At 36.2% G+C, this 26,800-nt stretch overlaps 4 protein-coding genes across 4 annotated transcripts; 1 reads left to right on the top strand and 3 right to left on the bottom strand.

Annotated features, from left to right (window-relative positions):
• Nucleotides 1-19: 19 nt before the first annotated feature.
• wuho (tRNA (guanine-N(7)-)-methyltransferase non-catalytic subunit wuho) lies at nucleotides 20-1,277 on the bottom strand. The gene has a single exon (XM_028319657.1). The coding sequence runs from the start codon at nucleotides 1,154-1,156 to the stop codon at nucleotides 32-34; it is 1,125 nt and encodes a 374-aa protein (XP_028175458.1). The 5' UTR covers nucleotides 1,157-1,277; the 3' UTR covers nucleotides 20-31.
• A 363-nt stretch (nucleotides 1,278-1,640) lies between these two features.
• On the top strand, nucleotides 1,641-2,998 carry Srp19 (signal recognition particle 19). Its single transcript, XM_028319659.1, has 4 exons — nucleotides 1,641-1,829; nucleotides 1,931-2,108; nucleotides 2,443-2,582; nucleotides 2,867-2,998. The coding sequence occupies exons 1-4, from the start codon at nucleotides 1,783-1,785 to the stop codon at nucleotides 2,937-2,939; spliced, it is 438 nt and encodes a 145-aa protein (XP_028175460.1). The 5' UTR covers nucleotides 1,641-1,782; the 3' UTR covers nucleotides 2,940-2,998.
• Nucleotides 2,999-3,014: 16 nt separating this feature from the next.
• LOC114363837 (uncharacterized) lies at nucleotides 3,015-10,344 on the bottom strand. The gene is made up of 4 exons (XM_028319680.1): nucleotides 10,194-10,344; nucleotides 4,725-4,823; nucleotides 4,436-4,510; nucleotides 3,015-4,272 (listed from the first exon to the last, which is right to left on the bottom strand). The coding sequence occupies exons 1-4, from the start codon at nucleotides 10,342-10,344 to the stop codon at nucleotides 3,065-3,067; spliced, it is 1,533 nt and encodes a 510-aa protein (XP_028175481.1). The 3' UTR covers nucleotides 3,015-3,064.
• Nucleotides 10,345-25,048: 14,704 nt separating this feature from the next.
• LOC114363819 (uncharacterized) lies at nucleotides 25,049-26,576 on the bottom strand. The gene is made up of 2 exons (XM_028319649.1): nucleotides 25,866-26,576; nucleotides 25,049-25,628 (listed from the first exon to the last, which is right to left on the bottom strand). The coding sequence occupies exons 1-2, from the start codon at nucleotides 26,517-26,519 to the stop codon at nucleotides 25,581-25,583; spliced, it is 702 nt and encodes a 233-aa protein (XP_028175450.1). The 5' UTR covers nucleotides 26,520-26,576; the 3' UTR covers nucleotides 25,049-25,580.
• Between the last annotated feature and the right edge of the window lie 224 nt (nucleotides 26,577-26,800).

The following is a 26,800-nucleotide window of genomic DNA, read 5'->3' as shown; positions in this document are numbered from 1 at the left end:
AAAAAAGCCATTTATAGATTCATTACATTTATTATTGAGAAACCTTCTCTAATCGTTGTTTTTTCCTCTCTTGATATTCTTGAACATTATCAAATTTCCTCTTATACAACACTTTGATCGCATCTATGCTCGAATTGAGCTCACCATTAACATTCACATTGATAAACATTGTTAATTTCTTATCACATTCAAAATTCAATTTACTATTTATCCAAACAATCTTTATGATACAAACAGTGTTATCCACGTCATCATAAACAAATAGTGAAGATTTATGAAATTTTATAGCAGCAGGGAATCTTTCCAACATAACACTGTCTTCCTTTTTATGAAGAAATTGCTTGTTCCTTGTTTCCAACGAATAAATGAGCAATTTGTTGTAGCCGTGTATGGCAATGGCTAAAACACTAGTGTCTTCATCCAGCGCTGTGGCTGTGTAGTGGACAATAGGAAGTGTAGTGACTTCCACACCTTCTTCATCCATTATTTTCGCAAAATGTTCCTTTAATCCAACATCGTCTACATCTAGATAGGCATTAATATTGTGGCAAAGTGCGCCAGTCACATAATCCCAGCATTTGACTGTTCCATCACCAGAAGCACTAGTCAAATATTTTTCAGAATGAGGTAAAATCTCAATGTGATTAACAAATTCCCTATGACCTAAACAATAGGTTTGTATATTGTAGGTGTTTGGAAAACATGATACTCGAATCTTTTCATCTCTGTCACTTGAGATAATGTACTTCCCGTCATTAGTTTGTAGAACATCCAGGAGTATGCTCAAATGGCCCAATAACTTTGTGCCAGAATCCTCATCAGTAATATCGTAAATTAAGACGTCGCCACTTTTATCAGCGACTAATACATGTGAGTTATTAGCAGTGAATCTTATTTTACTGGCACTTCTTGGAAGAGTAAAAGCAATCGTGGTCTCCATGCCTGGTAAATTGCATACTAGCAGCTGCTTAGATACTGACGTTATTATTGCTAAATGCTTTTCATCTGGTGCAATAGCTATGTCCGAAATCCGGTCGTTTTCTTGCGATTCACTTTTGCAGGGAACATTGAAGAAATTATGCTGTGTACTGTAGCAATCAACGTGAAGACCTTTAGATATCGCTAAAAAGTTGTCGCTTACAGCTAGGCAATTCATATTTGGCTAGCAAATTTTAAGTTTTAACAAACACTAAAATAACCGCGGTAATGTGTGTTTTGCTGTTTGTCTTTACAGTTTTTAGGTTAGAATCAAATGTCAAATCAGCTGACAGAGAGTAGTGAAGCGCCGGCTGCACACGTGATGGATATGTCACTTATAGATCATAGCACACTTATCAATTCGGATAGGGATCGTAACCGTATCGTATCGCCATTATCTTCGCCTCGCGCGCGGCCGCCTCGGCTACGGATTAATTACTGACGCCACGGATATTACGGTAATACGGCTCACCAATCGCCGCGCTGGCTAACCGCTCGTCAACCACCACTCCCACCCATCCCATCACACCGGAGTGACCGGAGGCATCCGTTCGGTTACGTACGATCCCTCTCTGAGTTGATAGGTGTGCGTCGACCTTAAGGTCCCATTGCATGAGCGCAGCACTTGTCAAATTGTGATGTGGCTCGCTGTGTTGTTGTCAAATTTGACAGTTTTGACATTTGGATAACCAAATCAATCAATCCACTTTCTTGTTTTCATTAATTTCTGCAATTTTCTGCAAAAATTATACACACCATCTGGTTTATTATTAATTACTGCAAGTTAAACAGTATTTAGTTGCAATGATAAATTCCTGGAGTCCAGACAAAAAACACAGTGAAGTTGAAAGGTATGTTATGTTCATTTTTGTAAATAGTCTCATTCAAGTGAAACATTTTAAATGAAAATAAGTATCAATATAATATATCATCAATATTCTCTGCGTTCCAGATGGATTTGCATATATCCAGCGTACTTAAACAGCAAAAAGACGCTTGCCGAGGGACGCAAATTGCCAAAAACATACTGCGTCGAGAACCCCACTCACCAAGAGATTCGAGACGTACTTGTCGCTTCTGGTCTGCACGTCGGTGTTGAGAACAAGTTGTATCCAAGAGAGCGCAGTAAGGTGAATTATTTTTTATAAATTTTAGGGTGTTCCAGTTTTGTTATTTTATTTTGTACTTGCATCGAATAAATACTTTTCTTTCTTTCTTTTTTTCTTTCATTGGAGTTTGGACAGAACGCAATAAAACCATATTAATAAGGTTGCTCTAAAAACGGGAACACTGCATCTGATCTCTTCCCTTAAAACTATTGGGTATTTGCCTAGGATAACTTCTGTTCTGCACATAGGTGTTGAGAACAATTAATTATTTGTGTCCATGAAAATGCAGAAGATAAGGATATTTTGATAATAATATATTTTTTCTTTATAATAAACCATTTTTTTTCTATTCCAGGAAATGCTATTCAGGGGAAGGATTAGAGTTCAGATCAAAAATGATGACGGTACTCTGGTCAAACCAGAGTTTCCAACAAGGGAGTCTGTGATGAGATTTATTGGGGAATCAATTCCTAAATTGAAGACCCGACAGAATAGGTATTGACTTTTCTTTTTAATTTTAAGTAAATAATTTTTGACTTGATGAAGCTGGTTGTTAATTTATGAGTAAGAATATTATGAAAATCTATTGTACTTCTGAGTATTAATAAGTGAATGTAGCATACCTGGATGTCCCAAAATTGCTGGACTATTGCTATGAGAGGTAGCTAATGTTCTACCAAAAAGTAAAAATTCTGTTCTATGATTTGGAATATTCAACAATTAATAATGCAAGTACTGAACTACAGTGAAGTTAATATTAATTTAATTAAAAATTCCAGACCAGCTGACCAGCAACCACAAACTACCCACCAAGCTAGCAACAAAAGTAAGGGAAAGAAAGGACGCCGATAAGTGTTAATTTTATTGTACAAAAGATTATTTACCGTTTTATTAAAACTTAATGTAACTTACATGCTATTTATTATTTCTTATAATTATTGAACTAAGCATAAATGTGAGTAAAACACAATTTCACATCACCCATGAATGCGGATGCTTTTCTCTGACAATTTATTCTGACCATTTTTATCTCTGGCAACACTGTATCCATCAATAATGGTAACAGACGGCATTTTAATATTCGGGTTTCTTTTAGTCTCAAGATCAATAATATCGTCTAAATTATTTTTGAATGTCATTGTTTCATGTCCTGGACGAATTTCTTGAGCTTCTGTGGAAGGTTCGCCACTTCCGCTAGCGATTCGTTTATCATCGGCGCTAGAGATAGTGACGTCGTCGAAGTTTTCTTTATAATCTTCTTCGGATTGTATGGACTCTGTGATATCATCGATTTTATTCTCGGATACAAATCCTCTGATTCCTCGAATATATTTTGGTAGAAATTCTTCGCTTTCAGTCTCGTTTCTTCTATCTTTGAGTTGAACTTTTCTTGGAAGTTCGAAGGTTCCTCCAAAAATGTGGGCTTTTTTACTTTTTTGGGGTTTTTTCTCATTTGAAGCGGTTCTAACGTTCGAAACATCGGGAGCTCCTCGACTTCGTTCTCTTGATTCAGAGCCACTTGCATCGTCTCGTGTATGACTGTCGGGATTTTCTTCATCATTTTCTGCATCGGCTTTGTATTTTCTGTTTCGGGGAGGATGTTTACGATTTCTAATATCCCCGGCGAGATTTCTTTGAGCGTTTCGGTGAAGTGTGGGGCCGCTTCTCTCACTGTGTCCATGATCGTCTCCCCGACCGCCAAAGGGATCTCTTGGAAGTAATAAGGGTATGTTCTTATCCGGTCCGAGACCGCTGATGTCAGCAGTGGCAGTATCAGCGGCTGCCGCGGCGGCAGCAGTCGGCCCCTCAGTGGCGAAAGCCTCGGCAGAAATAACTGCCTTTTTATACGATCTTGTTTCTCCTGCGTCGGAATCAGATTTGACAGCGCACGAGCATACGACTCCACGCTTCCCGTCACCTTTGAATTTGTACCGCTTGTGTTTGTGTTTGCTAACTTCGTAGGAATCCCGTGACTCAGACTCGAGCAGATTGTCGAATAGCAAACCCAAATTTTTAAAAAGTGGGAAATATTTCTCGTCGATTTTATCATCTTTGTATATCTCTCGTTTCTTTGACGGAGTTCTGCGTTTGTGCAAAGAACTGAGCAATTCCTTAAGTCTCGAGCTTCCGATTTGGAATATATTCCTTGATTTTATCAACGGCGACTTGTCCAAGAGAAGTGAACCTGAAAATATGATAAATATTTTTTTAGATTACGTATTCAATTAACAAATATTTTGAGGGACTTCAGAAGTTAAGAAATGTTTGAGTTTTTACAAAATACATTAAAGAGTAGATATTTAAAGTTATTTTCTTACTGAGTTCATAATTTTGTGAGCGGTGCTTACCTCTTTTATACTTTCTTGATTTGCGTGTAGGATCTGAAGTTAGAGCCTTATTCAGGGAGAACCTTGTGTTTGTTTCTGGAGAGAGAAAAAAAAACAAATAAGTACTTATTTAGGTACACGCTTTTCTTCAAATTAAGATTAATATTTTTGATTTGAATACCAAACATAAGCTGAGTGGTGAGCGCATTGGCGAAATTATAGTACGTTAAAATTTCTAACTACTTGCTTTTTAAAGTTACTCGACTTTTAATACCTTTTAAGATATTATTGTAAAATTAAGGTAACTCACCAGCCGATACTGGGGAAGGCGCCGGTGTGTCTCTGCTTTTCTTGAGCTTGGATTCCGCTGCGAGTGCTTCGTTTATCGAAAACGGTTTAGTTGCCACAACTGAAACGAAAAAAAAAACAAAGAATTAGTTCTTGAGTAGCTACTCGGTTGATTAAAGGCTGTAAAAGAGAATTTATTCGATTCTGTAAGTACCTACTTACTAGAACTTACAAACGCATAGCCATAACTACTGTTTGCTATTTAATTTAGTAAATTGTAACCGCAAGGTTAGTATTTTTCAAAAGCCTCTCATTCTCATTTAATATTGGCATTTTGGCGTACAGTTTAATACCTAAATATAAATATGTATGAAATACCTACCTATTCTTTTTCCAGTACCTCTAGTAGGAAAAACTTTCGAGTTCGTTTCGTTGCGTATTCAAAGTGTCATCGAAAAATTTTGTATGAAAAATTAAACAGCGCCCCCTAGGGCGGCTATAATATAGGGGGCGCTGTTTAATTTTTCATACAAAATTTTTCGATGACACTTTGAATACGCAACGAAACGAACTCGAAAGTTTTTCGTACTAGAGGTACAGAAATCGGAAAGTAGAAGAAAATATTACAGCATATCAGCAAGTCATGCATACCATACTGTTACCACAGATGATATAATACTCTGTTACGTAATCGTTGATGTATATAAATTAATTTGTATGAAAAGCCTTTTTAGGGTTCCGTAGCCAAATGGCAAAAAACGGAACCTTTATAGATTCTTCATGTCTGTCTGTCCGTCCGTCCTTCCGTCTGTCCGTCCGTATGTCACAGCCATTTTTTTCCGAAACTAATAAGAGCTATACTGTTGAAACTTGGTAAGTAGATGTATTCTGTGAACCGCATTAAGATTTTGATGCAAAAATAAAAAAAATATTGGGGGCTCCCCATACTTAGAACTGAAACTCAAAAAATATTTTTTCGTCAAACACGTCATACCTGTGGGATATCTATGGATAGGTCTTCAAAAATGATATCGAGGTTTCTAAATAAAATACTTTTTTTCTAAACCGAATAGTTTGCGTGACAGACGCTTCCAAAGTGGAAAAAAGTTGGTCCCCCCCCTCTAACTTCTAAAATAAGAAAATGAAAAATCTAAAAAAAAACATATGATGTACATTACATTACTATAAAAACTACCAACGAAAATTGTTTTGAACGAGATCTAGTAAGTAGTTTTTTTTAATACCTCGTAAATCGTAAACCGCTTATTACCGCGTAATCTTTCATACAAATAACTTAAATTAAAAAAATAATAATTTTAATTTCATAAATCAATGGTACGGAACCCTTTGTGCGTGAGTCCGACACGCACTTGGCCGGTTTTTTTTATTATTATTAGGTAACTACTAAAGTGTTTTTGCCGACGAAAAAGCCGGAAAATTTCCTTACGAACGATTTTTAACAGCTAATGAAAATCAATAAATAAACAAAACTAAACAAAGTCACAGGCAAAAGTAATAACTGAGACGTGATTTCAAATAAATATTACCTATTCGCTTCAGCGAACAGCTAAGACAAAACGAGACAAAGTTTCTCATAAAAATCATTAATTAAAAATACAAACACAAAAAACAAATAAATTACTCACATGGTAAAATCAGAGCAAAGTTAATAAAAACAAAGCAATGCCATCTTCGGATTTCCATTTTCACACATTTTTGTATCCAGCCCTTGTTGAGTCGCTGAATAGGCTGTTAATTATGCAAATCGCGGCTGTCGTATTAATTAGTATTTATAACCTTCGTCGGTAAACGCTGCATTAGCAGAGTGCCTTGCGTGTTTCCACTACACCGTGTGACTTGAGTAACACGTTTTATAAGTATACATAGCAGGTAGTAATTACTTAGGCTTTAACAATGGTTTTACCTAGGGTTTATCAATTAAATAAATAATATTTTTAATAGAATACACAACCAGCTAAATATTCATCTAATAAGGGAGCTTAGCTACGTACACATGGCGACTTTTTGCGCGTTTTACAGTCGCGCGACTGCATCGCGAATGAATCGCGTTTATATAGCTGCAAAAATTCGCAATGTAAAATAGTAAAAAGGCCCTAAATTAAATAGATAAAATAGGTATTTATTACTTTTTCTATTACCTGAATGATTTCATCAACAAGACTATTTGACAGGTTGAGTTAATTGATTTACATGCTGCAGACATTGTCCTATTTTATTTTCGTGATAAACCAAACTGAACGAGCTTATAAGTACCATAAAGAAGTCTTCCATTAAACCCCCAAAGAATACTTATTGCTACAAAATATCTACAATTCCAAAGTTGATGTTTTATAACGTCACGTCAGCACTTGTAGCGAAGGTAATAAAAACATTCCCCTTGTAACAATGGACACTTTTGACGGTTCTGTTATTAGAGGAAAGTTAACATTGTATTTGTTGAATCGTAAATAATGTACACGTAGTAGCTTCCTCTTTCACGCGGAATTTAATGCTTGAAACACGTTCGTTTGATGTAATAGTAGTTTGCAGTTTGTTAGGTATTTCGTTCTCGCAAATCTTTATCGCTGGCAGTGGAAATAAGTTTTCCTAATAAAAGCTAATGGAATGAAACTAGAACTTTTTAGACTCGCTTCTTGATTCTGATCATTATTTGAGTGTCATTCACATATTCATAGTTAAAGTTCTGACTTAAACACAGACAAAACTGAATAATAAACTGAAAAATAATCTGAATAAACATACAAAGACTTACAATATAGAATAGAATAGAGTAATGTATCTATGTATACCTATTGTTTGTTACATTAATTAATACGTTTTATGGAGATACGATAATAAAAAATCCTATTTTTGCTCTCTCAAAAATCGCAATAACACTAAACGGACAAGAATCGAATTATCAATCTGTCATCAATGAAGTGTTGTTATTTTAATTAATTACTCTGGAATTTCATAAAGGAGCAATGGGTATTTTCAATGATTTAGGCAATTACTTCGTAGCCGTTTCAATTAATTTAGAGCTAACTGGAAAACAAGAGTTCTAGGTAGTTTAGACATTAGGAAAATTCGAGGAAACCTCTTCTTAAAGTTTTCATTACAAATTTAAAATAAATATTGCAAGCACACCTGGCGTATCTCTGCAGCTTTACATTGCTACATTTGGGGCAGGCAATAAATTATCACATAAAATTGCAGATAATGGCACTTTTATATCAAATGTTTCGATAAATAATAAAATAAGGGCAGTAAAACAAAGGAGTCGCTGTAGGGTCGGGCGTCGTTAAAATATTACGATCGTCCGATATCGCAGGATGAAATCTTTAATCGCGACGCGGGCGGTTTTACGTGGAACTAAACCGACCGCGGCCCCAGCGAATAGTCAGATAAGCCCAACGACTTATGGACGAGTAAATCATAAGAATAATGCCAATTGAACTCGCCTAATAATGTAGAATAACTTACGATTGGGTGCCTCGAATGCCTTTTATTTATTGACCTTATTCGGTCGCGAAGGTAATAAAATTTGATGGTAGGCATTGCCAAGTTATTATTTTGCAAAGTACATTAAAGAAAAAGTAATTTGTCTACCCGAAACAAATATTTCCAGTTCAATTCATACTCGCATTACCTAATACATCTTTTTTTGGGTTCGGTAAATGTGCTTTCGCATTCGTTTCTGCTTATAGGTAGATTTCATGGCTTGTTTCCACTACGTTAGCATTTTATTTTCCGGTTGATAAAGTGGTCTTTTTATTTGTACGCAAATCCGAAGGCCCGGTCGCGGCTCGAACGTTGGTGGTCGGTTGCTTCCCCTATTTACGACCGCCCATAGTTGGGAGTTAGTATCGCTGTCGTCACGCTTCGTATAGCCTCGATTTATTTTTCGCCAATATAGGAGATATATACGTTTCGATTTCGAGTACCGATTCACTAAAAAGTTTCAGCTTCTATTAAAAAACAATTGAAAAATTCGAATGTGGAAGCTCTTTTTAAACTTTAAGGATCGTCGCCTCCCTAGCAATTGGTTTTTAATTTAACTTCACACTTAATTCTCGAGTTAACAACGAAGAAACGAGTTCCCAACGAATTTTGTTGCGGAGAGTTATTTTGTTTTTATGTTGTCGGAACGTCCCAGCAAAATCGTACAAAAGGAGGCGAAATTCGCCTATTTGAGCGAAGTATATCGAGTGCAATGTATCTAAACAGGCCGGCACGCCTCCCAGAGAGTCTTACCACTGTTGCGATAAACGGATTTGGGAGGGACGGTATTATGCCTCCGTAATAGAGTGATACTTCTTTAGGACCATTCGGGAAACTGATGACACTATTTGGTTTTCTCATAAAAAGTTATGATATTATATAGAAGCCAGTAGGCTTCAATCAGAAGTAATTGGTATTTTCTTGACAGTTTACACTGGGGTTAAGTTACCCGAACCATACGATAAAGAAATTCTTTGAAAATGCCTTAAATAAAGTAAAAAATACTTTCAAAACAACATGTAGAGCATACTAATAATGAAATGTTTTCTTTACCTAATCAAAACAGATTTTATGTGAGTCATACGAGTACGTAACAAAAGTGAATGAACAAACATTACCTTGACCTTAATTGAATTGCAAGCACGTAAGTTGATATGATTAATTAAACTACAATACATAATACAATGTTTACATGCCTATAGGAATAGCAATATTTTTTTCAATGTAAAAAAAAAAACTTAATCCAGTTTCATCAGAAAAATATCGGACCGACCATTTCGAGTTCGCTGATAGTCCTACGATTTGTTCGGAACAAAATTGTCGTTTCTCTTTATATTGTGGTTGTGCAGACATTGTTACCCTCCTAGTCGGTTTAAAAACAAAGCAGGACCGGCAATAGAGAGCTGGCATATTGCCTCAGTTCCGAGTTTTACTGCCGCTATCTGTCGGGTTTATGCCTTATAAAATCTCCTGCCTCGACCACGCAGAACCAGAGGATAAAAAGTAGGCATGGCCGCGAATAGATATAATCTCAATCGCTCCGAAATTTCATCCCACGAGACTCGCTTCCCTTTGTTGCCGCTTTGGTATAATGAGTCATGTATTTAATTATTTTTGCTGATATGAGCACATCTTTGCACGTATACTTAATTCTGTAGTTATTGTGTCGAAGATGATTCACTTGGAAGATGCGACTACCTCATAAAAGAAAAGCGTTTTTTGCTAGGTAGGCGTAGGCGACTGCTCTTTTGATTGAAATATAGAGACATACTTATTTCCCTTTTTTATCACAAACAAATTATGTGTATTTGTGTAAAACTGAAGTTCTGAAATAACTGTCTCTTTGTCCTCGTATAAAAATAAAACAAGATTGATGTTGCGCACAGAGAACAGGCATGTAGACGTACCAATATTTGCGTTTTGTATGTATCGAGTCGGTTTCCGCAGGAGATGAGTTGGGTGAATCCTCACATTTTATCCACCCACTTACGTAGTCTCTTGGGAACCGGGTAGAGCTTGCGTTCGGACAAACAGCAGCCAATTTTATCTGTAGGCAAATTCGAAGGGTCGTAACGCGGCCGCGTGATGCGAACGAGGCGGTCGGCGGACTTATGGCTTTCATTTCCTCCGCGCCGGTACATCAGCACTTCCCGCCGTAAACAACCGGGTGCACTGGTTTTTTGCTGAATTTGACAGCCTGTGCTATGGTGAAACGAATGTAGAGCATTAAAGCGAAGAAACAATATTGTTGAAGATGGGAAATATTTTTGTTTTGCGAAGATGCTGAGACTGGTTGAATACTTAAAGAAAATCATATTAGAAGTTCTGGCATCGTAGTCACTACGGCAGTCAAGGAATAGAAAAAATTTCTAATTTCTAGATAGGTACTAATATACAAAGAAACAGTTGAGTATTTAGAAAAAGAAAAGGATTATCAAGTTTTTCGATCATGTTTAGTGTTTGTTAAACTTAAGTAATAAAACAGTAAATTTTATTCATGTAACCCTTATTTCTAAGCCGTTCTTTGTCTACACTAACTTTATTCATTTCTTAATCCAAACTTACATTAGTTGTACCTTGGTTTACGATACCCAGTTTCCTATTCAGAAACTTACGCAATTACACTTGTATTTGCTACATATCTGCTTCCACCTTTGTGTTCAGTTCCAGTAACTCGATGGAAACACAATTCCAAGATCGAACGTCTACGTACAATGCCAAAACCTCAATTACTCCTGTATCGAGCAAGTCGAGGTCACTCCCTTGTGAGTTATCACTGCTTTGGTACAAATAAACGAATATTATGTGTGGGCACCCCATTATACGTGGCGCACAGTCAAACGTAATAAGGGGCCCGATAGGATTCGTAGATAGGTGAACAAAGACGGGCAACTACAATGGCCTGCTTCCAGCGTATTGTCTCTGTTTTTGTATGGCTCCACGTTTAATACACGCCTGTGATGCAATAAAAACTGAGGAGAAATTGATATGGGCGGATCATTAAAATTTACCCCTATGTGGAAGTTTGTTCCGGTTTGTTGTTAAGCGCTGTTTTACTCCCAACTTATCTAATGTTCTTGCACGTAAATAAGAAGAAAATCGATTTTGTAATTCTCAGAAAACTTATTATCGCATTATGTGATTCAGTGCTTTAAGTACCTAATTACTCCAAATTCGAATTTGGGTGATATATTTTGTTAGAACGATCGAAATTCTGAAAAAACACCCATTTGCTAAATTAATGCTTTGGCTATTATACTCAGTTTAGCCTCTGGAAAAATTTAACAAAAATATATTCGGACAAAGTAAACATAACAAAACTCGCAGCATCGACGGCGTTATCTTTTTATGGCGTACGCCATCCGCTCGCGTTCGAACCGTAGCTGTACTAACACTCAACACCTAAGTATTTAAATTTTCGCAGATATCACGATCGTCTTATCTTTATTTGGAGTTTGTAACGTAACGTTAGCTAACGGTTTAAATGTTGTATCTTGCACTTTTTCCCACACAGCTTTTATCTTTTGTGGCCATTGGAGTTTGTTACAATATTATGCATTTATGTAGTAAGCATGATTATAATGCAGATTATTTTCCATCCACGTTATATGTTTTACATAAAGTAGATTAACTTTCTGACCTGATATGTCGGTAATACGACTTAACCTTGCTAATAAAATGTTGTTTATTTTCTAGTAACAAAAAATATTATAATCATTAAACATGTTCCGTGCGTATCAAAACAAAAACGAATAATAATCTACCAAGCGTCTCGTGGTTCTTACCTATTTCTATTCAATAGACAGTATACGTTTTCCTTATCCGTTTATTTGTTGTTTCTGAAAGCGGTAAATTTTGTACAAAAGAATTTCCTCAAAAATCAAAGGAAGTCGTCAGGCGTAAAAGGGCAATTTTATTTGGTTGGGTCCAATCAGGCGCGTGTCGGCGAGACTTAGCGCGTTATTGCGCGGCGTCGGCGTCGGTCGGTGGATGTCGGCCAGAGTGTCGGCCAGCAGCCCGAGCCAGCGAGCCACCGGTACGTAGGTGCTTAATATTTCATGTGCGAGTGGGGCCGGAATGCGAACGGAACAATTTGCCAATAATCCTATCCCGAGGCAATAACTGAGGTGGCGCCCACCAGAAATGGGTGTTATTGCCCATGAATGATTTCTGCGCAACTCATAAGACTTGAATTCTCTTTGTATTGAAATTGCGTATTCTGTTTGTTGTTTTACTCGCTTAACAAGTTCTGGTCTCTGTTTGCTTTCATTTAGGTTAAATTGACTGAAACACAATTTCGATGCGTTTGTTTGTGCTGAACTTTGTAGACAGCATTAGGAATTCCATTGATAGTGTGTGTATTTTTGTTTGGATGCATTGCATTGACGGCGGGAGCATCATGTTTCGCAATAGGGTCGCACGTGATTCTGTGCAGGATATTTTCTTAGAAGCGCATTCCGATCGACATGCGTTTGAGTCGGGAGTGACACAGTGATGGCGCACTGTTTATATTTTGTACGTGATTCGTCGATTCCGCAGAATTTCGATGCACGTTGAAAATAAAACGAGGTTAAGTATTTTATAGTGCCTATGTTATAGTCAAACCTCGAAGTTCCGGCACTCCTAGGTTTGACTAGTCAATCCTCAGGTCTGACTAGAAGTCTTAGTGAAAGCCCAAACATTTCGGCCTTTGACTAAATAATGTTAGTCAAACCTAGGAGTAACTAATTTGGTCAGGCAAAGGTCGAAACTCAATTTCATGAAATCGGGGTTTGACTAGTCAAACCTCAATTAAGACTTTAAACTAAACTATACTTAATTCTGATCTCGAACTTATTACAAAGGCGTTACGACGGTCGGTTTTGACGCTCTTTAGGTGAAGGTACGAGTAACTAAACTTATACAATACTAAGATTGTTTGTCAGTGTTTCTAGATCGATCTTGATTAATTACTTATTTTTAGGGTTCTGTTACCTTAAAGGATAAAGAGTTTAGACCCTATTATTATGACTTCGCTAAATGTTTTCTGTCACCAGGTTCGTATCTCATGAATCATTCACTTTAAAAATAAATAATTCAATAAAATACTTAAATATTTAAGGGGGGCTCCCATACAGCAAACGTGACTTGTTGTTGTTTTCTACTTGATATTAAAACGTAAACAGGTGAACCCTTGAAATATTCACATAATATTAAGTTGCATATCTATTTTAAAAATAAATCAAAAATTTAAATAAAATAAATATTTAAGGGGGGCTCCCATACAACAACAGAGTCGTACGGCACCCTTCGTGAGCGAATCCGGCTCGCACTTGGCCGGTTTTCTATTTGCCGTCTACTTTTGACCGAGTCTGCCAGACGTTTCTAGGATTGACTAGGCAAAGTCCGAAACAGATTTTTTTAGTTTCGACGTTTGACTGAACCGTTTAGGCACTTCTAGGTTTGACTTAGTCAAAGGCCGAAATAAGAATTCACTTCGGGGTTTGCCTGAAGGCCTTAGTCAAACCTAGGATAGACCAGTCATTCCGCGAAGAGACTGCATATCGACCTTTGACTATGACACCTATACCTATTCAATATCATGTAAGATCTACGGTGGGGGAGCGAGGAGCTTATTGTAACAGTTTTCATGCAAACTAATAAATCTACTATTACCTATCTAAAACAAAAAAAATTGTCAGCGAAATACATACATAAGTAGGTACTTAGATAAATGGTTGAATAAATAAAACTATCGACCATCACACCTCTACATATGTCTTTGAAAATAAAGCCAAAACTTTTGGAAAACGTTATTGAGTAAATAAGAATATTTGCTTTTGTAACTTAATTGAATTTCGTTCGTAAATTCGTTACAATTGATTCTGAAAATTTGGGACTGATGCTGTCTATTTCAATTAAGTGTAATATTATTTTTGTTGGCAACAATTTCGTAAAATTCCGATTTTTCGAGAGCGATTTCAGTCCTGTTAATAAATCAATTTGTCGAGCACAAACTCTCTGAGTGAAGTCCTGCTGAGGACAATATGCTCGCCCCATTGTGCCGCAAATTTAATTTATATTCAGATCCACACTGAAATAGAATTGAAACTTAGATTGCGGGTAGATTGCTGGCAGATTTATAAAGCAAATTGTACAATGGTTGTTTAATTCCAATAATTTGATGCTGTTAGTCAAAACACTAACTTCTTTGTTTGTTTTATAGCCGTCGATTACATGGACCCTTACTATGATTAAGGCTACTTGTTGAATTTCAACTACATAGTTCGTAGATATTGGTACGGTCTTATAATTCTAGACATTATTTCGATAATAACAAAGTTCAAAATCTTATTGTGAAAACGAGTTTCACTCAGAACATAATTCCTCCTTATTCAAACGCGGAGGAACTGGTCCTCTTAATCTTTTATGGAGTCGTGCTAAGACATAATCCTCATTTGACAGCTTCTGTCAGCGAGCGAAATAAATGAAGCGCGAGATCTCTTCTGCCATGAGAACTGTCAGCTGTATCGTATGGGATTCGCAGTCGGGAATAATCATGCTATTCCCGGAGACGAGGCATACGCAGTGATGCAGAATGATTATACTTTTTAGAGGGTCCATGTGACATGAATATAAACAAAATACAAATTAGATATTGTAGCAAGACTAGTAAGAGTAAATTAAGTTTAAAATTACTTAATTAAAAATAAATTGACTATTTTGTTAATTTCCCTTATAGTCAAATCGTCACACTTGTGTAAGGTTCAAACCTACTTACCTACCTACATGCGCGTCAATTTGTTACGAAAAATAGATGAAGTGTGACGAATTTATACCGTACTTATCCCTGTGACGAGTCGACTCTATAACAAATCGACAATAAACCAAAAATTGGACCAAGTTGTCTATCTTTAAAAAATTGTCGTTCATCTTTAAATATATGTCGTTCATCATAATATACTCAGATCACGTCAAAGTAGCGTAATAGATTTCAGTTATAAACAGACTGATAAAACATTACCATACAAAGAAAACATTTGCGCTAAATTGAGTCGGACTTATCTTTTTAGGTTTAAATCAGAACGTACTTAGAATAAAGGCAAAATCTTGTCTACGTCGTCTCCGAGAATCCCCAGTGTATGAATAACATTACAAAGCGATCATGGGATTTCAGAATAAAATTAGATGATGGCATTTATTGAAAGATACACTTGGGTTATGAATTTGATACATTTTTTGTATACATTTAAAAGTTAGGATAAGTACTTATATAACTCGCATGAAAATGTATTACTAGATCCGCCGGTATTTATAGATAGAGTTATGTGAGTTTTAATTCAATGAATAATTTCAAAATGGGCACGTATTTCGTATTATCTTTACATTGACAAATGCTCTACTTTTCAGTTTGGGCTTTTAAATATTCGATAAAATATTCCCAATATACCTATTACTTATTTATTTACCTATTTACGGTCAATCTATCAGAACAATAGACGCCATAGAGCAGAGATCAGCAGATACGCCATCAATCTCCAGCGTAGTAAATGCGATTTTTTCCTCTAATCCAGCGAGGTGGAGCTGCGTTCATTAGATGTGTAGGTAGCTAATAGGCAGGTCCCTATCTTACATAATGTTTGTGGGCCATTAACCAATATTGCCCAGAAGAAAGATCGAGCCCATTATCTTAGTTCGGCAAATAAGAATTCTTGTTTATATGGTTGCTCAATTCTCTGTAGCGTTCGCTCTAGTTACCAACCTATTTATTTACTTATTTATTCTTATTGCACAACAGTAATAAGGTAGTTACATGGGGTCTTTATACCATGAGATATTCTCCATGCGGGAAAATTCTAGTGGTGAGAGTGTGAGACATACTTAATAGGTCAAAGAAGTACCTAACATATTAATAAGACTTAGAAGTTGTGACGATAAACATTATTAGCTACCGAATATACAAAGTGCTTATTAAAGAGACTGCTTTGTCGCCACTAAATCTGTATAATGTATTGTCATTGCTAACATTAGTGAAATGACGTGAAAATAGAGTTATGTCGCTAAGTTATTTGCGGTATAACATTAGATAGATTAGAAGGGACTGGCGGAGCCGGCGAGCTGCCCGCTCATAAGTGCTCACTAAACTTTATTGTACTGTTTACGAGTGAGCGAAACTACTTCTGCGGACGTTTTCCACGCGTGTGTACACGCAGCTTGTTTGAGTTGACTTTCTGTCACGAGGAAATACGATCAGAACACTTATCCGCCAAGAAATATTACTTAGTTATTGCGATTTGGTCTCGTTTGGGACTCTTGGATTGTTTCATTTGTAATGTTTGAGCGATTCCATCGCTCTTATGTTTTGCCTTTTGATTTAACTATTGGTGTTTTGTTTTTATGTTATTGGCGATTTTTCGTCACCCTAAATACCTATTAAACGTACAAACTTATTATGATCTTAATCTTATTACATTATTATTAATCTAGTTTTTATTACACAATTGCCCATCGTCATCAATAACGAGAAAAGTTTTCTCTTCAGTGGTGCTGTCAGAATTTTTTACCTTTTATAAATGGATTCTACGAATCATTTAACCGCTCTCTCTCTCATTAACTTACATATCGTGGTCGTGGAATCGTCCCCAGAGGCATTGCCTACATTGTCCTGCCTTCTTAATTAGTACCTAACTACCTACCTATTAAGTACATTCATATGTCAGTTCTAAAAAACGCAATATTATTGCCACCTGCTTTCTAAAGTCTTCCCACTTTAAATCTTCCCAGTCTGTGTTCAGCGCGCAATAGTTGGTTCATAGTAAAAGTGCTTACGACTTCAAAGTTTACAAAAGTAGAAAATTGGGCCATTATTCAGGGGACTGCCTTTGATATGCGTCTGAGTTACATGACGTTGCTCCTGCCGACTTTCGTGCGGGCAAATGTAAATTTAAAAACGTCGCTTGGAACTCGTGTCCTGTCGAATAAGGTGCAAAATGACTCGTCTGTTTCCGTCGTACATAATTCATGTCTTTTAAACTCTATTGCTTTGTATTTGCAAGAGAAATGCGGTGAATTATTTGGGGTGTTTGCTTCGAGTGGTGTTTGTTGACTTTTTAAAAATACCAGCCAGTCACTAGCGCATCGCTATGAACAATAAGAGTCAGGAAACGATATTACGTTACGTTGACTGCCTAATATTGTAAGGAATGAAGAAAATTATTTAATGAATTGCCTAATAAAACAACAAGTAGATATAAAATTTTCAATAATTTAACATACCTACACAGTTTTTGTGGTATCGTTTTCGAAGCCTCTGACGGAGTTAGTCTTTTATAACAAAAACATTTTCTTTACAACCCAACTGGTCCGTGAAACTGTTTGTATTACGAAAGCCAAGGAATCAACTGGGTATCCGATAGCGAAAAACGTACTGTTTAAAGTCTTTAAAGTATACGATAAAGATAGAAGGCCTAGATTTTGTGCTGACAGTGTCGGAGCGTCCCGCGAAGCCACCGTTTTGTATATTATCTCATGCTACAAATCACACCGGATGTCCCACGGAGGGGAAATGAAAATTGAGATACCGGGGACGCATTGTTCCGTGAAAATATATCTTCTTGATATTCTCAGGGCGCGGGACAGCCGACGACGCACGGATATTGCGATAATGTTACGTCATCTCGAGATAAAAGCGCTTTTGATATCTCCGGATAAATTTTCACTTTCGCATAACGACTGCCGCGCCCGCCTCGGATGCCGACGTGGCTGTGATTGTCTCAAACGATTTACCCCCGGCTTACACCACACCGCTCTTGTTCAGCTGTTAAAACCAACTTAGGAGACCAACACCGCTTGAATTATTTATCTAATCTGTATTCAGATAGTCATCTTATTTAAATATTAATTAGATACTTGAAACTGTCGCCTGTCTCGTGAAAGCGGAAGTTAATTTAGTTCCATTCAATTACGCTGTGAATGCCGTGATCCCATTGTTTTATTATTCAATTAATAATTTATCTTGATCTATTCATAAATCGTGTTAGATACATAGTATGTAGTTAAAACAAAATTGGCAATTACCCGTGAGGTTTACGTAAAAAATTGATGACAACGGCAGAATGATTAAAAGTGAACTAAGTAATAATATAGCTTAGTAATCAGAAAAGTTATTTACTTATAGAGCATCATACCACAAAATACCTATGGGTGCACGAATCTTAATTTAACTTCTTAATTAGTTAATAATTAATTATTGAAATACGACACGCCATTGACGCCTACGTTGTATGTTCCTAATTAATTTGTTGCCAAAAACTATGATTCAAGTATAACATACAAGTTACAGACAATCGAGTCTATAGATAATTCAGTAAGAGACAGATTCGTTAACCTAGTTACACAAATTGATCATCCGCTACTTTGGTATTTCTTGTATTGTTTCCTATTTGTTATCTATAATCTAGAGGATATTGAACTCTCGGAGTAAGTAAGCTGGTGACTGATAACCCTTTCAATGCGATCCACAAGGCTAATGTCACTTGAAAAGGGAAACGTTTGCGATTTGATTTTGTTTTGTTGGAAGAACTCTGTAAATGTTGAATGATTTTAAAAGATTAAAGATACAGTGGACTTAATTTTCAATTTGTTCACTATTCCAATTCATTTTTCTCACTTCGTTAGACTTTGCGAATATAGTTGCTTGTTCAAGCAAAAGTTTTTTCTCAGACAGTTTTATTGTTTTAAAATTCACTATAAGATTGATTTCTATTGTTACTGAAAGTGAAAAAAAACAAGATAGGTATTTGATTAAATTCGGCAGGACTATTTTCCTCACTAAGGTAGGTTTCTTGGAATAATCTCTTAGAAAGAAAATAGTAAAACTGTATTTTGATTTTGAAATTGTAAAATGGGCTGTCGCAGGTGGACTTGATCCCACGACTTTTGGCACTACTGATGGCTAATGAGACATAAAGAATACTATTAAAAGTTTTCAGTGATGTTTACTCAATTGGATAGAGATCTCAAGATGTTTTTTTTTAAATAATATATTTCCAAATATACACTTGAGCAACAATTAAAATTTCAAATTGAAATACCTGTTAGTTGTAACAGAATTGTTTTGCATACTAAACTAGAACTGATGTTCCCGGAATCATTCCCCTGCTGCGACTAAAGCTAAGTAGTTCTAGAAACAAAACGGAACTACGAAATTGTGGAACTTAAACATCGTCGTCTCCAGAGAGCTAAAGCCTATCCAGACATTAGCATATTGAAATTGGCTGAAGTATAGAATTTGTTCGCTTTCGACACGGACTGCTGGGAGCTCCAACTGCCATTGTTATGTTCCGGGAACAAATTGAAAATGAAGTCCTGGCTATAAGAAGTGGCATTTCTCACACGTTCCAGAAGATGAATACACAGATATGAGTATAAAAGTATACTACTCGTAGAACACTCGCAGTTTTGACTTGGCCTATAATATTCTCTGTTCTCTACCTCTTCTAGAGAACTGAGCATAAGAATATTCAGGGTATCCTTTCTCCCTTACGGACTTTAGTTATGAAAAATTTGTTCCGTTATTATTGGATCATTAATCATCTTAAGTATCATAAGATTTTCATTAAAAAATATCGTTTCGAGGTTTAAATTTTTTTCATACTACATGTATACATAAGTAAGCTAACTCGAATTTAATGAGATTTCATAAACTTATTGTGATCGGTCCTGTACAGTCAGCGTCAAATAGTAACACCCAAAGTAGCCAAAAAGTTCGCATCAGGTCTTTGTTACAAATTGGAATAAGATTGTGTTGTCAACTTTTTGACCACTTTGAGTGTCCTGAACTATTTGACGCTGAGTGTATCATTAGATAAAATTACAATCTACAGTTTACTAATAGTTATGAGCAGTCTGCCCATCATATCTTGTGGGAGTGTGATCTTTGGAAACATGAACGTGATATAATGCTTAATTCAATACAACATACATCTGTTTCCGCAATTTATTACACCGATCTTGTCGCGACAAGGAATATAATTGGCAGGTACTTGCTAATTGCTCATAAGATGGGCCCCCTTTTTATTGTCCGTGGTGCATAATCTTTTCTTAAAGGTTTTAAACCTTTGTTTGTCACCTGTCATCCGCTTTGCAATGGAGGGAAATCGAACCTTAATTTCGAACTCCTCCTATGTTCTTCTGATTAATTTCGTTGCGGGTCCAATGACAGTTTAACTATCCCCCGGCACAAACTTGACCTTCATTGGTTGGGTTTTTGTGGCGGTCAAGCTGTAGATCCTGGCTACACAGGAGTTGCAGTGGTGGGAACGAGAGGTGGGAATAGTCCCGTTAATAGATAGTGATTTTACATAATTTTTATGTTTGTTTGCACACGTTCAGTGTTATAATGCATCACCGTAAAACTTTGCTAGTGCACGGTAACTAAACGTCGTCGTTACCAATATTAGTGTAGATGCAGTACGCGATAAAACAACTTCAGTCGAAATTAGTCAAAACTTAGTAACTACTTACGGATGCCGAAGCATGGTTCAAGACTTAGCGCAAGTTGGGCGGCTCTTAATGAGTTGAACATCATTTCAGTTTGCAATATTAGGTGAAGTGCATTAGATTAAAATATGGATAATGTTTAGTTAACTCATGTGTTATTGCAAAAAACTTAAACAAACGTTAAAACCCAGTGGCGGCGTAGCATAGGTTGGCACCCGGGGCGGCCCCCCCCCCCCCCCCGTCATAATATAAATTATAGCCTAAGGCACCCCAGAATGGCACCCCCCCTTGTCATGACATCACGACCGTCCTTGCCATGCAGTGAGTACTAATCTGCGCGACTTTGTCACCCCCTGATGCTTGGCACCCGGGGCGGACCCCACCGCCCCCCCCTTACGCCGCTACTGTTAAAACCGTGTTTCAAGTGACATCGACTAACTTTTTTTTATTGCCTCCTAATACTAGGTACTTTGTCTATTAATAAGTCCTACCTAACTCCTACTCTCCTACTACTAAAAATTTATTAACGTTTTTGTCATAGAAAGCTTTAAATGGGGTCAAAAAGAGATAGTTAATAACGGTTCATAGATAGAAAAATCTGCAAACCAGCTTGCTAGTACTATTTCCATATTTTTATTAATACTTAATTTATGTACTACCAATAATTGTAATCACATTAATTATGAATAGGTTTGTTAGTTTGGCCGTACTTAATTGTTTACTCATATCATAGCGACATAATTAGGTGCCTAACTGAGCTAACCTTTGTAATTATATCTAATTTGGTACACGATTTCATTTTATTTTGTACCTACGTAGTTGGAAAATGCCAAATGTTGTTTATTTTTCGATTTATTGTTGTTTCAATTTTGATTGTCCTTACGATCAGACGTAATAAAACTTTGAAAACTGTAATTAGTGCAATTTTTCCTTACAACGTCGTCTAATTCCCATCACTAAACCGTACGTCGGCAAAATTATCATATGTTTCAACACGCAGTTGAAACAGATCGTTGCTTTTATCGTAATTAGTGTTGTACATCATCCTCTAATGCGTCGTTAACGAGCTCGCCGAGCCGAACGAGCTCACACAAGACACTTTCCGCATTTATGCGCGAATACTTGCATGCAAATTGGCCCGTTAGTGAGACCCGATCCACCGAGATTCACTCCCGCTTAAATGGGTTCCTACGTGTTTTTCAAACTTTTCCCAGCGTGGCATATGTGTATGTAGGTGGACTGTATGCTAAGTGGGGGCGCTATCAACTTGTAAGTGTGGGATGACGTTACGCGTGACTGAATTACAGTTACTTCGTAACTAGTTTACGAATTTCAGTGGATAGATTTTAGGGAGGCGCTGGACGCAGTCCGCTACCAACCGAGCAACATGGAAAGCAGTAGGGGGGGCCTATGTTTAGCAGTGGACTTCCTATCGCTGAGATGATGATAATGATGATGACATTTTAGGCTTGGGTATTTTATCACAACCTTTTTCATAGTTATTCATGCACTTTGTTACTTCATCAAAATGTTCAAACATCTACTTTTCTTTAAAAACAATGGACATAAATGGAAACCAACGTTAAACCGCCTTTTAAAAATACAAAAAGTGATAAACATAAAAAATAACTTTTAAGCTACAGTATTCCAAAGGTTTGACAGTACGATAATTTGATAGAGATACTCGCAAGTGTGTTGTAGAGTTATTATGTCTTCATTTTTTATTGCATAATTATAATTTAATTTTACTTCCTTTAAAATAAGTAGCCGAGAAAAGTACCTGACGATGTAATTAGGGTACTTTTGAACTTGTTTAATAGCTCCTTTCTTTCCTTTGAGAGAACTATTTAACAGCGAAGGCCGAACTTATAACAACTACGCTACGACAACTTGTCGAAGTTAAACAACTTTTATTAAATAGGTGCACTAGAGTAGACATTTTTATAATTGCTGTTTTATAAGATTTTCATCTTCATCTTTTGATTTGTAACAACTAGGTAATCACAGCTTTAGATGTGGCCATATTAATTCCTGTTTTCACTATCAATCCATAATTTCTATGTGACCCCTTTGACAACAAAATTCCTGTTATGTGTTACCATAGGGGTCACTTAAAAATTAGGGATTGATGGTGAAAACGGGCATAAGTCAGAAGCGGCAATTGGAAAATGAAGTATGTATTTAAAAAAAATTTACCTTAAAAAGTTCATGTTGTACTACAACGTATAGGTAAATAATTACATAGAGCTAAGTGAGTAAGTTGTATGAAAATATTATGATTTCAACTGAACAATGCAAATTATCTGGTTTCACACGATAATCGGTTATTGTCAATAATTATACGGACACTATTATAAAATACCCAAAACCCGTTTAAAATTAACCAAATGTTTGTCTATTCGTAAACAAATCCCAATTTTAGGGAAACCTATGAACCGAATCCAATTAAAGTTCTAATACACACAGCGCTATAAAATCACAGAGTTTGCAATATGCAAAAATGTAATTAATATTGAGGTGAGCTAGGTGGCCAATTAATATTGAATGTGTGGACTATTAGTATGAAAATTGGCACTGTAGAAGTATATAATGGGTTATATAAATTGATGCAAATGGTCATATAACTTTTTATGAATGAATAATACTTATGTATTCTAAGTTTTTGAGATGTTTATGACATGCTACGTTTAGCCTCATTGTATACTTAAGGAGCAGACCCGGCGAACATCGTACCGCTTATGTTCATTAGAAATAATATAAGATTTTAATGAAGAAATAATTTTCCAAATCAGTCCAGTAGTTTCAGAGCCTGTTCAATACAAACAAACAAAACTCTTTATAATATTAGTGTAGATAGTAAGTCTTTCTTGTCGATTAGTGAGGTCATTTTACACTGATCTCGTAATCTTTTTTCTTCTCACAATCCTGCTCTCAATATTCTCCTCATAAATCCGGATTTATATTCGATTCTGCCCCCATTACAGCAATTCGTCTGTGGAATGCTCTACCTATTGAGATAAAATGTTCCCGTCCAAATACGCCTTGAAGAAATCACTCCGTGAACATCATCTTAGCATTTTTCAGTAGTGACCTTTTGATTTACATTTAGGTACTCCATATTCTCTTTATGTCTATTAATAATTATCTTACGACTTTCTTTATACCTATGGTCTACTAGCAGAAGTTGTACTTACGAGTACCTATAAATAGAATAAAGAAACATGTTTATTATTTTGGTTAAATGTAAAGATTCATTACAATATTTCCAATATTATTTACACATAGCTACGAAGCTATATTTATTACCATACCAATATTGTGGTCTATTGTACTCGCAATATTCCATAAGGTGTAGTAACTATAACGTTACCCATAAATATTCCATTCATGACTTTGTCCCCAAATAGTTAATTATAATTCAATCAAATGGGGGTAATACGATGCTAGTTAATTTAAGTTCGCTACTAATAATTTCTGTCTTAAATTAATTACATCACCTATACTTATAATAAATCTGTAGAGATGTCAATTCTGTACATGAAATATATTTTCAAAATAACTATCAGGGGGTGGATTCCGTGGAGGGTAGTTGAACGGGAAGCATGGTCGATCTGTTTTAATGGTTTCAATTTATTATTTAATGGACTTTAGTGTACAAATTTGGTGTTACTTTGTGTTCTAAAGTGCAGTGAAGTGATAAATTATAAAAAAACATTGAAATACTTCGAATTTGAGCGCGCATCGAGTGTCGAGTGGGTTGTCGTATGAACAACCCGCTTTGGACCCGGTGGCGTCTCGAAACCTGCTTACGGGCATACTTAACTCCACGGAATCCATGAAAAATCAATAGAACTGAAACACCCACGTTCTATTGATAACTATGTCAATATTTTTCACTCGACATTGGCAGAAATAAACCTCCCAGAGAGGTTTGGTTGCCACAAATAAAAAATAAAAAAATATCAGGGGGTGATTAGTGATCGATACTGATGCCAAAAATGCAATCAGTAAAATTTTGTGTGTGTTCAAGGTACGAATACATCTAGGAAAACGAAATTTTTTGGAGGTAACACCACAAATGAAAAATCAGTTTTTATGTAATTACCTTTATTAGTCATACCCTTACTTATTTACTAAAAATTCACACATACAGTTTCACTAGTGTGTCGCGGTACACACGTCATTGCGGAACACTAACATGACTGCTTTCAATCATGGTCTTAAATGTTAAATGTGTAACTTAGGGTACGTATTAAATGAAAACATATTATTATTACAAAGTACAAAACATATTACATTAAACAAATTACAAAAACATATTACAAAAAAAAATATTTAAAAACATATTATAAAACCATATTACAAAAACATAATAAGAGTTTATTACATTTTATAAGACTGAATATGAATACATTCCTTTATTTCCTTTATTTTTGAAGATTTTGGAGTATACAATAAAATAGTAAGGTTTCCGATAACAGAAAGAAACCGAGCAAAGAACATGCTATTGTTAGTTGAATTCTGAGAAATCTTTCTTGTGAATCTATCATAAACATTGCTTTGTAGGTACATGTCTGTGCAGGCACGTGCCGACATAAGAACTTATTTTTAAGAAAAATACGTATAATATATAAGTATATTCCTACCTAACTACATATTCATCTATTTGATGAATGGTTGATGATAGGACTAATGTTTTTGGCGTTACTCTTAATTAATTACTTAATTAGTCACTACATACACTTCAATACATAGAACAGATTATTATTTACTTCTAGTGTTCGTTGTCCTCACTTAATTCAACATCATCTTCACTATATGAGCCAGGGAATTTGCGCGTCTTGATTTTCAACAGCTGCATTTCCAGCTCTGAAGGATGGATTATGTGTATTAAGTATCAGAAACTTAAAAACCACTCCTCCGCGCCATTGGAATTTTGTGTTGCCTGAAAAGATAAAATCGAATTAATTATAATGCTGTCAAGGACAGGAATAAAAAAGAAATCCAAAAACCAAATAAAGATGTCAGACTTTCGAACAAACGCAATACGGCTTTTCATTTTTGCTCTCTTCGTGACAAATTATGAAGAGAATCAAATGTATAGGTAAAACTAATAATAATGAATATTATAGTTTAATTAGCTAAAATAATTACTTATTTAAAATATATTTTCGAGTATTACCTTAGTTGTTTCCAGTTTGGTGCAAGTCGGGCAGAACCATTCGCCGTCTGGCGGCTCCAGGATGCCAACACACGAGTAATGGAACCACTGGTAGTGGCACGCTTTAGCATCACATCCGATCATTTTTGAATTGTATATGTATTTTCCACATATGCAGAACTCGCTATCCCTGTGTTCTTGTTTATCTTCTGGTGCCTCCTGGGTATAAACTGGTACCTCGTGGGTATCAACAGGTGCCTCTTGGATATGAACAGGTGCCTCCTGTGTGTAAAAAGGTGCCTCCTGGGTATAAACAGGCGCCTCCTGGGTACAAACAGGTGCTGCCTGGGTGTAAACAGGTGCCTCCTGCGCACAAACAGGTGCCTCCTGGGTGTAAACGGGTGCTTCCTGGGTACAAACAGGTGCCTCCTGGGTACAAATCGTTTCATCAACCTCTTCGTCATACTGCTTGTCCTCAAAAGGCAGCACGTTACAAATGTGTGCAGCGTAACGCCACCTCTTCATGCAGCACTTTCTGCAGAACTGACTCTCAGTGCCATGTCGCCAGAACAGGTGCTGTACCAAAGTTTTGTAATCCTTGTACATAATGTTACAGTGTCCGCACGGGTAAATAATGTCGGTGGACGCCACCGCGTCTTTCACAGCTATTTTCATTTTTAGAAAATACCGGGATTATAGAACCGTATCACTTCGATGAAATGTAAATATTGAATAGCTACTAACCCTCTAAATCCTTTCCGATATATAGGTGCGAATATTACTAAGTACTTTAATTAGCTAATTGAGGCAATTTGTTAATTATGTTTATGACAAAAATAGCACGAGTGCTTTTTACCCACTTAAGCCTTCCGAGGAATGTGTGGGAAAAAACTTGCTAATGACTTTATATTAAGATAACGACAAATATTTAAGAATATTAATTTGTTTATTATACT

Source organism: Ostrinia furnacalis, unplaced genomic scaffold (assembly GCF_004193835.3).
Source record: "Ostrinia furnacalis isolate ACB-3 unplaced genomic scaffold, ASM419383v2 OfSCF7311, whole genome shotgun sequence".
In the NCBI taxonomy this organism is placed as follows: domain Eukaryota; kingdom Metazoa; phylum Arthropoda; class Insecta; order Lepidoptera; family Crambidae; genus Ostrinia; species Ostrinia furnacalis.
Note: the sequence above shows the minus strand (reverse complement) of the source record. Positions and strands in the feature narration are given on the sequence as shown.

What these genes read in the sequence shown, in the direction of transcription:
- LOC114363819 (XM_028319649.1), bottom strand. Translation starts at nt 26,519, where the DNA reads ATGAAAATAGCTGTGAAAGACGCGGTGGCGTCCACCGACATTATTTAC. An exon ending in CCAAACTGGAAACAACTAAG is followed by an intron (nt 25,629 to 25,865) that starts GTAATACTCGAA and finishes TTATCTTTTCAG; the next exon opens with GCAACACAAAATTCCAATGG.
- LOC114363837 (XM_028319680.1), bottom strand. Translation starts at nt 10,344, where the DNA reads ATGTACCGGCGCGGAGGAAATGAAAGCCATAAGTCCGCCGACCGCCTC. An exon ending in CCCGGTTCCCAAGAGACTAC is followed by an intron (nt 4,824 to 10,193) that starts GTAAGTGGGTGG and finishes TTTTCGTTTCAG; the next exon opens with TTGTGGCAACTAAACCGTTT. An exon ending in GCCTTCCCCAGTATCGGCTG is followed by an intron (nt 4,511 to 4,724) that starts GTGAGTTACCTT and finishes TTCTCTCTCCAG; the next exon opens with AAACAAACACAAGGTTCTCC.
- Srp19 (XM_028319659.1), top strand. Translation starts at nt 1,783, where the DNA reads ATGATAAATTCCTGGAGTCCAGACAAAAAACACAGTGAAGTTGAAAG. An exon ending in AAACACAGTGAAGTTGAAAG is followed by an intron (nt 1,830 to 1,930) that starts GTATGTTATGTT and finishes TCTGCGTTCCAG; the next exon opens with ATGGATTTGCATATATCCAG. An exon ending in ATCCAAGAGAGCGCAGTAAG is followed by an intron (nt 2,109 to 2,442) that starts GTGAATTATTTT and finishes TTTCTATTCCAG; the next exon opens with GAAATGCTATTCAGGGGAAG.
- wuho (XM_028319657.1), bottom strand. Translation starts at nt 1,156, where the DNA reads ATGAATTGCCTAGCTGTAAGCGACAACTTTTTAGCGATATCTAAAGGT.